The sequence below is a fragment of the Callorhinchus milii genome, unplaced genomic scaffold (assembly GCF_018977255.1).
Source record: "Callorhinchus milii isolate IMCB2004 unplaced genomic scaffold, IMCB_Cmil_1.0 Scaffold12, whole genome shotgun sequence".
In the NCBI taxonomy this organism is placed as follows: Eukaryota; Metazoa; Chordata; class Chondrichthyes; order Chimaeriformes; family Callorhinchidae; genus Callorhinchus; species Callorhinchus milii.
The window spans coordinates 15,119,047-15,133,320 of NW_024704753.1; the positions used below are offsets into that span (position 1 = coordinate 15,119,047).

At 43.8% G+C, this 14,274-nt stretch overlaps 1 protein-coding gene across 3 annotated transcripts in view; it reads right to left on the reverse strand.

Annotated features, from left to right (window-relative positions):
- mgll (monoglyceride lipase) overlaps nucleotides 1-10,376 on the reverse strand; it is a 29,643-nt gene extending 19,267 nt beyond the window's left edge. The window contains exons 1-2 of one of the 3 annotated variants that reach the window (XM_042339622.1): nucleotides 10,283-10,376; nucleotides 9,215-9,380 (exon numbers count right to left, since the gene is read on the reverse strand). In XM_042339622.1, the coding sequence (XP_042195556.1) occupies nucleotides 9,215-9,342 (128 nt within the window). In that variant the 5' untranslated portion in view covers nucleotides 9,343-9,380; nucleotides 10,283-10,376. Of the gene's footprint in view, nucleotides 1-8,936; nucleotides 8,990-9,214; nucleotides 9,583-10,282 lie in introns of those variants that run through there. The other 2 variants (XM_007890343.2, XM_007890342.2) reach the window with 2 other exon arrangements.
- Nucleotides 10,377-14,274: the final 3,898 nt, after the last annotated feature.

Below are 14,274 nucleotides of genomic sequence, written 5' to 3' on the forward strand. Positions count from 1 at the left end.
CTAGGAAAGAATGAGGCTGAAAAGAAATAGGGGAGAATGTGAACTTCCAGAAGTTGGGGTTGAAGCAGAAAACAATACCAAATGCAAGGATTTTATTATATTATTTTAGTAGGAAACGTGATGCATGAGGGAGAAGGTTATGCGAGAGGGGATTAGGAGAGGTGCCATTGTTTTATACTCCAAACCCTGGCATGGACTAGTTTGGATATTTTTCCAGCACCCTGGGATGTCTTTCCGACATGAAGGGCGCCATACAAGTGTAATTTGCCGTTGTTGTTGGTAGTGGTAGTGCTATAATATGTAACACGTAATATGTAAGTTCTGATTGTAACAGTGAGAATATAGAAAGGAGGAAGAGAGGGTCAGATGGTGAATTGAAGGAATAGCCATAGTGGAATTTATAAAATAAAAAGATAAGAAATAATGTGTTGACGAGAGAGGTTGGAGGCGAAGGTATGAAACTAGATCACTTATCAGAAACAAGCGGTTAGCAGCAAATTACAGCACTGAGTTTAGGACTGAAGTAGAAGATGCACAGAACAGAGATTGGGGAAGCAAATCATCCTACGATTCTATGAATCTATCTCATTTTTGGTAACTTACATCACAAACATTTAGGGCTTATGTTTAGGCTCACAACTGTTATTGTTTTGAGCTTTCTCTGGAGTAAACCTTTAGTTTAATTACATCTCTTGGTCTACATTAGCTACAAGTCCTACTAACCTGTTCTCTTATTTTTGAACCTTGATGGAGGTTTTATTTTATTTTATTTAAAAAATCTTATTTCTCCCCTACTCTAAGCAGTGATGCATAATAATGTAAAGTGTAATGATTGTGTATTTTAGGCTAATGAAGCACTTTGAGATGTCTTTCCAACGTGAAAGGCACTGTATGAAATGCAAGGATTATTATTATAGTTCTGAGCCTTGTCTAAAGTAGCCATACTTTATGTGAGACTAGATAGGCCATCCTGGTATTCTATTGGACAGCATTGGACAGCCCAAAATTACCTTTATCCATTTACCGGTGATGGCCATCAGAAATATTCAATCTCTCCTACAATAATACCTTGTCCGATCAATAATAATAATTATAATAACAATCCTTGCATTTGATATAGCGCTTCTAGACGTCTCAAAGTGCTTCACAGAATATGCTGTAAAGTGAATTGACTGTATATTTGTGGGCGAAATGCAGCAGCCAATTGCACACAGCAGCGTCCCACAAACAGTCGTGGATTGAAAATGACCAATTTTTTGTTGTTTTGTTTTGGAGGGATTATTATTAGGAGTGTGGAGTAAGGAAACTTGCCCAAGGTTTCGCCCTGCCTGGAGCTGAACCCAGGTATCTCGCTTGCAAGGTGAGTGCTCTAACCACTGAGCTACAGGACTCCACTAGATACCAACCTGCATTGAAGGGCAGGAAGCAGACATTCCTACACTTTCTGAGCACACGGATGCAGAGCTCTGACCTCCCCATGTCAAGGTAGTACAAGTGTTTTAAAAACACTCAGCATTATTTCATTAAATGCACTAACATAAATCTGTTTAATTATCTTTACAATATAATAAACACGACTGAGATTCTGAAACCACCTTAAAAAACCGTAGGGTTACCATGTTTTAGTTTATTTTGCCTCTACAATCTAGTTTATAGTAACCTAGCCCAGTGTATGCACAGTTAAACAGTTCCTGTTTAATCATCTAATGGGCATGTACTTAGTGTCGCATTTATAATACTCTTATCTGTAGTACTATGCTTGTCATTATTGATAACACTGAAGTAGCTGTTATCAGAAATAACAGTAAATTTAGTTAAGGGATCTCACTTCACACTCTCCCATATTAAATTTAAATTGCACCAACTTCATTAAAAATATTTGTGTATATATGTCGGGGGTGGGGGGAGGTGTGAAGAGATGTGGCAAAATATTTTGGGTTAGATCCTGGAACCTGGGCTCATGTTCAGCCCAGACTGATTGGTTTGAAGGGTTGGTTGTAAATACATTTGTGTAGTCTCAGCTCAATTCCGTGACGATTGGATTCACACCAAAAAATTGCACTAAATTCAGAATTAAAACTGTTAATCTTACTCACAGGAGCATGGGATGACTGGCAAGGGAAATAGAAAATATCACACTTCTGCATCGCTGGTGCTGTTCCTCCCTGATCCAAATGACCAAAACTAATTAAATTCAGTCTTTCGTCTCATTTCTATTTGTGGGATGATATTGGTGCAGATTAGCTGACACATTTTTCCTGCAAATATTACCTCCACTTCAAATTGATTGCGTGAATTGTTTTATGAACTCTGTACCAAATGCAATTTTTTTGGTTGTTATTAAAACAGCTGTTGTTGCATTGATGAAAACTTTCAAAAAAGAATGAGATTGGTATTTACTGTCGAACAGTATTGGAGACTATAAAGACAGGTGCAGATTGAGCTGAACGATACTCCATGGGACCAACAATTTCAAGATTGTATGAATTGTGGAAGAAAAGGGCTTGGTGTGTGAATGGCTTTTTATAATTCGGTGCTTTATTAAAATTCCTCTTAGTGCAGATTGACATAAGTTGGATGCAGAGACTATACCATTCCTTACAGGCATCTAAAGAATAGTGTCCTGTTGTGGGAAGCCTCTCCAAACGGTGATAATTCTGTAATCGTTAAACGAAAACTCACAAGTTTCAGCTGAAAAAGAAACTATTTTGAGGAATCCCTGGACAGGGAGTGTGGGAAGGATCATTTTGAACCAAACGCATAAGATTTCTTGGCTCCCGTCAAGGGATAATTCCTGGAGCCTGTCCAGGAGGCATAGACTCTGGGCCTTCAATTTACAATGCACCATAAGGGTTCGAACATAATCTGGCATTGTCCCCAATTGGAAATAGACAGCAGCGGGCTTCAACTAATGCATTTAAAGATGTTGCAGACTGTGCAAGTGACACCACACAGCCTACACATGTTGGGTGGGAACTGAATAGTCAACCTTCTGATACAGTGGAGGGCAGTTAGCGGAAATATTTTCCCACGCTGTCTGACTCTCTCGACATTGAACAGGTCTAGAAAGATATGTGAACTACTGACAGCCTCAGATCAGAGTGGAGGACATTAGTTACAATCCATCCACATGCAAGATGGAATGCAGTCAATATATATGACCTTTCATATTTCTGCAGGGATAACTGGTCAGTCTTCTCTTCCCTTGTCTCATTCCAACCTCAACCAGCGAGGTCAGAAACTTTACTGATGACTCAATAATTATCCCTAATTTTGTACAAATTGACTGTCTCAAATTTCTTCATGGCAAACCACTTTAATTCAAATAGAAAGCAAAACATCAGGCAATCTTGTTCTATTCGGTGACTTTTATCTGTCGATCGATCAAATTTAATATTGCATGAAAGTACTGGGAACCTAGGAATTGGGTGAAAAATCCTTTCCACGAAAATTTCCCTATTTAAAGCACGTTGGCAGGAAACGTAAGTTATTTAGTTGAGTGAATAGGATCTGTATTGTGACTACAGTAAGCATACCACCCATGAGCTGCTGCTTCAGCTTGGTTTCTATTATCCTTTCAGATGTGCTCGGAGGGACTGAGTTGCCTGTGAGACATCAGAGCGCAGTTTTATTGAGTGCTTCAAGCAAAGCTGGATTTTGTTACTTGGAGAGAGCGCGCTAATTGTTTTAACACTGTTCGTGATTTATACTTCAGAGATAATCAGTGAATAATTGTAAACGACAGCGAGGAACCCCCAACTATGGTACAGTGTGAATGAAAAGGCAAGGTCCTGATCCTGTCTAAATTTGAGCTGCTCATTATATTTTCTGTCATTCTATTTTGTGCCATTACAGTCCACAAAAGCAGTTGAACTCTCAAAATCAGCTTTCAAACTTTGTTTCCTGTTCTTTTGCCCCCCCTCCCTGAAGTTCTTTTTGAAAAAAAATTGCATTTTTGCTGTGTTTTTTTTGGATGCAACACCAACATTACCAACATTCTTTTTGTTGACTCATTTTGCAGTTGAGCCACTGCCTCTGCACTCTCCAGTTAGATTCACGGACTCTGCTTTTCTTATGCTCAGTTTGATTATTAAGATACTTAATCTGGTAGAAATTCTTATTATTGCAGTTTGAATGCGAGAAGTTCATTAAAACTGTATTTCTCACAATACAATTGCAACACAATTTACATTTATATAGTGCCTTTCATGTAAGGAGGAAGTCTCAAAGAGCTTTGCACAGCTGGCTGGGCACCCTACCTGAAGCGAGGAGGTAGGGAAAGTAAGCAGAACTGGCTCATGCTATTTTGTCAGCACAAAATGAGTTTCATGGAATTTAGAGCTGTGGCTTTATAAGATGAAAATTATTTGTCTCCTCCTTTCACAAACATTGTTACAGGACTGTGGGGGGAGGAGAAGTTAATCAGAAACAGCTGTCATCCACATTCACTTTACAGTAGGAGATATTAGACAGTGGTTTTAAAATAGCGTCAGAGTATCTTTAAAGTCCAACTGAACAAGATCTCAGTTTCCTCATCCAAGGGCTGCATCTCGAACAATACAGCATGTGCTGGAGTGTCAGTCTGATCATGTCCTAATGCATGGCTGAAGCAACTCTCTCACCCTTATCCTCCCACAATTTACAGGCTTTTGAAGCCCAAACTTGATGACATCTATCCATTTATTGAACACTTTTTTTAATGCTGCTCTTTTCAACCTAGATAGTTAGTGGATATCTTGCTCTGTGGACCTCAGCCTTTAACGTAACATTTTCATTCACATAAAAGGCTGGGGCATTTAAAAAAAAGAATTGAACAAGCACATGCAGACCAGAGATGTTAGAAGATATTTGGAAAGAGAAGGGAATTGGGATTAGAATAGAGGTATAAGTGTATAATAACAAATAATATTCCTTGCATTTGATATCGCGCCTTATTCCATCGTTGAGACGTCTCAAAGCCCTTCACAGAATATATTGTAAAGTGGATTGACTGTATTTTGTGGGCAAAATGTGGCAGCCAATTGCACACAGCAGTGTCCCACAAACGGTCATGGACTGACCTTTTTGGAGGGATTATTCCTCCTGGAAAGCAATCTGCAAATTGACTGACAACCGGGTTCCTATTTAATGCTGGGTAAACAGAGGCATGCGGAGTGAGGAAACTAAGGTTTCGCCCCGCCCAGAAAATGAACCCAGGTCTTCTTGCTTACGAGCACACTAAATACTACACTACAAGACTCCTTAATTTAGTCCCCTCTGAAATTAAAAATGCATAATTTGAATGATTTACCTACCGGGCTATAAAAAGAATATCTAACTTGATTTATAATCCTTTCATAACTCTGGGAAACATGCTTGTAATTGTATCAGATTTTAAATGATTGCTTTAGAATTTTACTACCACACTAGCTATTTTTTTCACTTCTGAAGGAACTGGAAACCTTGCACCCTGCTCACCTCATTCTCTTCTAGAAATATTTGTTATGCCATTGCACAGTGTTTAGAAAATCGATTTCAAAATAACATCGTTCAGTAGAAAACTCAGTTGATTTCATGTGATAATTTGCAATCATTACTGTCCAATTTTTCAAGCACCGTGGGCTCTGTAATTGTATAGATTTACAAAAAATCATGGAAATAATGCCTTTGAGTTCAGGGAGTTGTCAGCTGATTCAGAGGAACTGAACCAATGTGATTTTTCATTATAAAAGTATATTAAAATCATGGGATACATGATTCTTGAATGACACTGATACAGTTTAGTTACTATAGCTGGCGGTCAGTTATCGTGCTGGCTGTACATCAGGTCTCTAATGTGCAATAATGTTCACACAAAGAAACTGATGACTGGGACATGATAATAATAATCCTTGCATTTGATACAGCGCCTTATCACGTGGTTGAGAGGTCTCCAAGCGCTTCAAAGCACCTTTGTAAAGTGGATTGACTGTGTATTTTGTGGAGGAATGCGGCAACCAATTGCACACAGCAGTTGCAAACCACAAGCAGCCACCAGTTGCAAACATTCATGGATTGAGTGATCACATTTTTTTAAAACACATGCTGCCGGTTCACATTCTTTTATTTATTGCAGTTTTCTCCTCTTTTCTCCCTGAAAATTTTCAAATTTACTGAATTGTGTTCAATTGTGGAAGTACTCTTCCAGTATCTCATCGAAGTGATCATTATTCATGTATGAGCACGGGCAGTCAGTGTTGGCAGGCTATTTGACCACTGGCAACAATACAGTTGGCACTGATGGTGTGGTCATCCAACATCCACACACATGCTTTTTCCAGCTGTGACACCAATAACAAGTATATCTAGACCTGGCTGTACAGCCAGCACAATAACTGACCTGAAACCAAGTGAGGAGGATGGTGACATTTCTCTCATTTATTTTATGTTGTGCTGCTCTCTGTGTTGGTTGTGAGAGCTTCTGGTACCTGTTCACATACCTGTGGCATGTCTTTCTTAACCCTAGCAACCCACCCACTCCTGCCTGCTTTATGGCCCTCACCCTGCTCACTCCATCATTGGGGGTCAGGCTTTCAGCCTGTCTGCCCCCACTCTCTGGTACTCCATCCCGGAATCCCTTCACCTTGCCCCATTCCCTCGCTTCCTACAAGGTCCGTCTGAAGACTTCCCTCTTTAACCACGCCTTTGGTCATCATCCCCTTGCACTTCCGCCGAGTTCAACTCCCAGCTCGGGTGCAAATCCTCGACTATCCAGCTTCTTGCAACATCTTCCTGTTTGTTTGTTGTTAGGTGTTTAATGACCAACATGTGGTCAAGTAATTATCCATGGGTGAGGAGGGGGGGGATGGCAGGGGGAGGAGATATATGGGGTCTCATTGAGACTGAATTGACTGGAATCTGACAACAGAGCATCAGAATTAAGTCAATCCTCTGTAGCAGTTTTGGGAGTCCAGTTCCTGATCATGGCAAGTCCACACTACTCCAAATTGTTAATGGACCATCCAGACTGGCTCATTGGCTGGACATGGAGGAGCCGACCATTCCCTGGGAGCTGGAATTCCTTCTACTCAGCTTCTGTTCAGCATGCAAGCCTAAGCCCTAACTTTGGGCTAGCCAGGTCGATTAGTCCTAGCTGGATAAGCAGTGAGAAACTTACCAGGGTTCACAATGACAAGCTTTGCAGTCTAGCTCGTTCAACTCCAGCTGACCGCAATACATACTCTGGGGCTCTCAAACCTGAGTTGTTACAAACCTGCACCTAAACTCTCTGGAATTAGACAAGAAAGGTGTATCCCTCAGGGAAGAGAATGTGCACTCCCCAACAGACAAATACAAACCATACATATCTGCAACTCTCAGTAGTTTACCATAGAACTATACAGCACAGAAGGAGGCCATTCAGCCCATCGTTTCTGTGCTGGCTTTTTGAAAAGAGCTATCCACATCAATCCCACTCCCCCGCGCTCTCCCCACAGCCTTCAAACTTGTCCCCCCCTAAATAATTATCTACTTCTCTCCTAAAAGTTGTTGTTGAATCGCCTTCCACCACCCTTTCAGGCAATGCATTCCAGATCCCAACAATTCGCTGTGTGAAAACATTTCTCCTCACCTCCCCTGTTTCTTTTAACAACTATTTTAAATCGGTGTCCTCGGGTTTCCAACCTACCGGCTAGTGGAAATAGTTTCTCCTTGTTCACCCGATCAAAGCCCCTCATAATTTTGAAAACTTCTATTAAGTCTCCTCTTAACCTTCTCTGCTCAAAGGAGAATAATCCGAGGTTCTCTAGCCTCTCCTGGTGGTTTTGTTTGAATCTTTGTGAGTTTCCTTCCATGTGTGTCAGATACCTGACTAACCAAAGAAAAAAGAATACCAACGCAAAGTAGAAAACTCCCGATGTTTTGACTGCAGGAGTGAGAGGCACTGAAACAGATTGTATCACTGGTAGGTCTGCCCCTACTGAGATCAGCAGCCACCATTCATGGAACCAGAGAGCTTCCTGTCTGCATTGCTCAGTACTACACCACAGGGTGCATTTAGCACTAAGGCTTAGGGGAACAAGGTCATATCTTCTCCAAACTGAACATGGACACAGAGAGAAGTAGATAATCTAATATCAGGTATCAGTTATCTGATTTGTCACCTTTACAAATAACCTTCTTAAAATAATCGTCTATTCCTCTTAACACCAGTAGTAGTTTGCGGAGTCCTGTAGCTCAGTGGTTAGAGCACTCACTTTGCAAGCGAGAGACCTGAGTTCAATTCCAGACAGGGCGACACCTTGGGCAAGTTTCCTTACTCCACACAGAGCCTAATAATAATCCCTCCAAAACCAAAAACAATAATAAATTGGTCATTTTCAATCTACGACTGTTTGTGGGACATTGCTGTGCGCAATTGGCTGCCGCGTTCGCCCACAAATATACAGTCAGTTCACTTTACAGTGTGTTCTGTGAAGCGCTTTGGGACGTCCTCCCGACGTGAAAAGCGCTATATCAAATGCAAGGATTATTATTATTATTATCAGTTCAGTGAGATGCAGCTATTGATTCAGCCTATATAGAAGGAATAATATGGAGGAGAGAATTACATTAGGAAAGCACTGAGATCGCTGATGCAGAGTAATTTGTTTAGCACGTGTTTAGGTATCTATTATGATCATTTTGCTGGAAGGCCCTTAACGTTTAATATCCAGAAAATGCTCAAGCATTTGGTCACCTGCCGAGGAAGAGCGAAGCAGGAGATTCCCGAATGCACACACATAAAAATACCATGTGCGGTGTCTGCAACAGCTAACAAACAACCCCTTATTAATGGATTGATTCACATAAAACAGTCGCAAAAACCTAGAAAGTGGAGCATGCAATTCCGGGATGCACAGCTGGTGAGTGAGTGAGTGAGTGAGTGAGTGAGTTGTAACCCACCACTACTGCCCTGGACCCTGTTTGACAGATCTCACCGATTGCAGTCGCTTCACATGTACCGAATTGGTCGTTTCCTGATCCTCGCCTTCTGCAAAGAGGCTTCGTGTTAACTTTGGCCGTGAAATGCAATGCACACAGTCGGTCTCTCACCTACAGCTGATGCTTTCACTTTCGACTTTCACCCTCGCGATTTCTGCTGCGTTTTGCTCTTTTTTTTTTCCACCCCACTCCCCCCCCCCCCCCCCAACAAAAAAAAACAACAACTTTCAACAAAGGAAAAGAAAAGAAAAGAATAAAGAAAGGCGATGCTGACCTGGGCTTTGTTTTCGGGCTCCAGTACCTGCAGAACAGGTACTGTCCATCGGTGTTGATGATGTGGGGCAGTTCCCTGTACAGTGATCCTTGTGGGGTGACCCGATCCGCGCACTCCTCCGATGGCATCTCCCCCCCCAGTCCCCCCGAGTTGCCCTTCTTTCTCACTGGGGGTTAGAAGGAAGAAGAAGAAGAAGAAGAAGAAGAGAAAAACAAAGAGAGACGCGATCGGAGGTCCTCATTAACCCGAAAGTTCATTTGCGGATCGAAACATGAACGAGAATGTTGGGAACCGTGAAGGCTCTCTTGCAAAGACGGAGCTCACACTCACACACTCACTCACACACTCACTCACTCACTCACACACTCACACACTCACACACTCTCACACACACTCACACACTCACTCACACACTCACTCACTCACACACTCACACACTCACTCACACACTCACTCACACACTCACTCACACACTCTCACACACACTCACATACTCACACACACTCACATACACGCACACACATACACACACGCACACACACACACACACACACACTCACATACTCACACGCACACACTCACACGCACTCACCCACACACTCACATACACACACTCACACGCACACACTCACTCTCACACGCACACACACACACACTCACATACACACACACACTCTCACACACACGCACACACACTCACATACACTCACACACACACTCACACACACACACACTCTCACACACATACACACACTCACATACTCACACGCACACACTCACTCTCACACGCACTCACCCACACACTCACATACACACACTCACACGCACACACTCTCACACGCACTCACATACACACACACTCACACGCACACACTCACTCTCACACGCACTCACACACACACTCACATACACACACACGCACACACACACACACACTCACGTCCACACATACACACACACACACACACACTCACTGATGGCAAAAAGGAAATAAAAGCAGCGCAAACGGGACACAGGTCACCAAACGAATACACTGCAAACGCGTCCTCGGTAACACGTTATATATACCTCCGGGAAAACGTCAAGTCTTACACGGATGAAGGGCGCTTGTGCCGGAGGAGAGCTGTCAACCCGACCCGCTGCTGGGGAGGGGGGGGGGGGGTGTGTGTGTGCGTGTGTGTGTGTGCGCGCGTGTGTGTGCGGTGCAAAAAAAAATAAAAAAATAAAATAATCTTTCAAAATTGCAAAGTTGCCAATGTCACGGAGCGAGTGAGTGCCTCTGGCGGTCTGAAGCTGCCGCCGAGACTGTGATGCCGGTGGGTCTGACGGGGGAGAGGGAGGAGTGGGGGGGGGTGGGGGTGGGGGTGGGGGGGGAGGAAACCTTCCTGTGCTCACACGCCTTCTCCCCCGTCAGTGCTCAAAATGACACCCGATGTACAACGCGAGTCACTCAGGGAATGTGCACTCACACACACACACACACACGCGCAAAGCGGGTGGTTTCGACAGTCAGTGCACTGCATCGGGTTACCAGGAACAACTGGACAGATCCAGGGTTTATTTGAAGGAAAAGATCCTGTTGTTGGTTAACTGGTCCCCTCCCCCCCCCCCCCCCACTCCCTCCCTCTACTCCACTCCGACCTGCTTTCTGTCTATATTGGGCGAGTTTCCTCACTCCACACTCCTAATGATAATCCCTCCAAAAAAAAACCCGAAACGCTCATGGTAAATTGGTCATTTTCGATCCACGGCCGGTTGCGGGACGCTGCTGTGCGCAATTGGCCGCCGCGCTCGCCCACAAACGTGCGGTCAGTTGACTTTACGGCGTGTCCCTTTGGGACGTCCTCCCGACGTGAAAAGCGCTATATCAGATGCAAGGATTATTATTATTATATTGTGCCTACGCTTAAAAGATCTCCTGATGGGAGTAATTGCTTTTTTTTTTTGAAAAAAAATAATCCAGGGGCGAGCAAATGACTTCTCAGGAACGGTCCGACGCTGGTGTTGGGGAGTCGGTCCGGGCTTGCTTCGTGGAGGTTGGGATGGATGGCCTGCCTCTTCGTACCATCAGCCCAGCTTATTGCGTTGGGGAGCAGGAATACGGAAAGCACTGAATTCCGACACCTCAAGGTGCGAGTGCAGTTTTCCCACATTTAGATTGGGAGGGCATCTCAAAGCGCGAAACACAGCTGGCTGGTCGCCCACAAAATACACAGCCATTCCCCTTTACAGGATATCCCGTGAAGCGCTTTGAGACGTCTTGACGATGTGATGAGGTGTGTCAAATCAAAGGATTATTACTGTATTATTTGCGGGGGTAATAACCCCTGAAAAAAACCACGACTGTTTGTGGGGCACTGCTGTATGCAATTGGCTAACACATTTCGCCCACAAAATATACAGTCGATTTATTTCACAAAATATTCTGTGAAGCATTTTGAGACGTCTCAATAATGTGATAAGACACTATATCAAGGAGTATTATTATCATAATTCTAGAGATGCATGGAAGATCTCAGGGCCACAGATGAAAAGGAGGCCAGGACTGGGGTCTGGGCATTGTAGGCAGAGGTATTCCTGGCGTAACAAAAAGCCACGCAGAAGGGAAGACCCCAGTTCTGTGTATTGTTAACTGATCTCAGCCAGGACAGCAATGGGGCATTACAACTGTCTGCAACGAGGAAATAGTCTAAAAGCTTTGTCTGTGTGCACCCAGTATATTCACCAATTTAAACAGGTATTTAGAATAAGATCAATTCTCACAAAGTTATGGGGATTCATAAAAAAAAATTGAATTTGTTTTGAAATTATGAGTTTAAAGTTTCAGTTGTTTTCAGCAACAAAGGAGAAACCAAAAAGTGATTAAGAGAGAGAAAATGGAATATGAGGGCAAACTAGCAAGGAACATAAAGACAGACTGCAAGAGTTTTTATAAATATATAGAGAGGAAGAGGCTGTCAAGGGTAAATGTGGGTCTGCGACAGGCAGAGACGGGGGGAATAATAGTAGGGGACAAAGACATGGCAGAGTCATTAAACAAGTACTTTGCTGCAGTTTACCTTAGAAGACACTGAAAATCTACCAAGAATAGAGGGGAACCAAGAAGAAAATGTTAGCGAGCAACTTGGAGGAATTAATATTAGTAAAGAAATGGTTTTAAGTAAATTATCAGGTCTTAAAACTGATAAATCTCCTGGACCTGATGGCCTATATCCTAGGGTTTTAAAAGAGGTGGCTACTGAGATAGTGGATGGCTTGTCTTTGTCTTTGATCTTCCAAAATTCTCAGGCATTTGACAAAGTACCACACAAAAGGCTATTACACAAGGTTAAGGCCCATGGGATTAATGGGAACATATTAGCATGGATTGAAGAGTGGCTAACGGGTAGAAAACAGAGAGTAGGGATAAACGGGTCATTCTCGAATTTCCAGGATGTGACTAGTGGAGTGCCATAAGGATCAGTGCTTGGGCCTCAGCTATTTACAATTTACATCAATGATCTAGACGAGGACATTGAATGTAACGTATCTAAATTTGCGGATGACACTAAACCAGATGGGAGAGTAAGGTCTAAGGATGATGCAAAACGATTGCAACTGGATATAGATAGGCTCAGGGAGTAGACAAGCAGGTGGTAGATGGAATTTAATGTGGGGAAGTGTGAAGTTATTCACCTAGGTAGAAAAAATAGAAAAACAGATTATTTTCAAGAGGGGGAGAGATTAGAGATTAGTGTGCAGAGGGATTTGGGTGTCCTTGTACACCAGTCTCAAAAAGTTAGTTTGCAGGTGCAGCAAGCAACTAAGAAGGCGAACGGCATGTTAGCGTTCATTGCAAAAGGTTTAGAGTACAAGAGTAGGGAAGTCTTGGTGCAACTGTATAGGGCCTTGGTGAGACTGCACCTAGAGTATTGTGTGCAGTTTTGGTATCCTTATTTAAAAAATGACATACAACAACAACAACAAGATTTCATTTATAGAGCGCCTTTCACGTCGGGAGGACGTCCCAAGGTGCTGGACAGTTGGGTCGGGACCGAGCAGGGGGGAAATCGTCAGGGTGAGGGGAGGGAATGAAGGGACCGAGGAGGAAGTAGAGAGTCGAGAGGGGAGCTGAAGGCACAGTCGAAGAGAAAGGTCTTGAGACCGGCCTTGAAGGAGGAAAGGGAGGAAGCGGCGAAGGCACTGGGGGATAGAGTTCCAGAGCCTAGGGGCTGAGAGGCTGGAGGCCCGGCCACCGATGGTAGAGCGGTTGGGGCGGGGGATGTGGAGCAGACCGGAGCCAGAGGAACGGAGGGTATGGGCAAGGAATGCAGGGGGATAGTAGGTTGGAGAGGTAGGAGGGAGCAAGGCCGTGAATGGGTTTGTAGGTGAGGATGAGGATCTTGAATTCGATCCTCTGGGGAATGGGGAGCCAGTGGAGGCGAGCGAGGGTGGGAGTGATGTGGTCGCGAAGACTGGTGCGGGACAGTACACGAGCTGCAGAGTTCTGAATGACCTGCAGTGTGGAGGGAGGTGGCGGGAAGGCCGGCGAGGAGAGAGTTCCCATAGTCCAGCCTTGAGGTGATAAAGGCGTGGACCAGGGTTTCAGCAGCGTGAGGGGTGAGGTAGTGCCGTAGTCTGGCGATATTCCGGAGGTGATGGTAGGCGGTGCCAGTTGTGGCGCGGATATGAGGAAGAAAGGACAGCTCAGGGTCGAACAGAACACCGAGGTTCCTGACTGCTTTGAGAGGTGGAGAGTGCAGCCTTGGATGCTGATGCTGTCAGCGCCTGAGGGGCTGCAGCGTGGATTCACTCGGTTAGTTCCTGGGATGAAGGGACTGACCTATGAGGATAGGCTGAATAAACTAGGGCTGTATTCTCTAGACTACAGAAGAATTAGGGGAGATCTTATTGTAACATATAAGATTCTTAAAGGGCTGATAAAGTAGACACTGAGGGACTGTTTCCCCGGTGGGAGAATCTATAACCAGGGGTCACAGTCTTAAAATTAAGGGTCAGCCTTTTAGAACAGAGTTGAGGAAACATTTCTTCACTCAGAGGGTAGTGAATTTATGGAATTC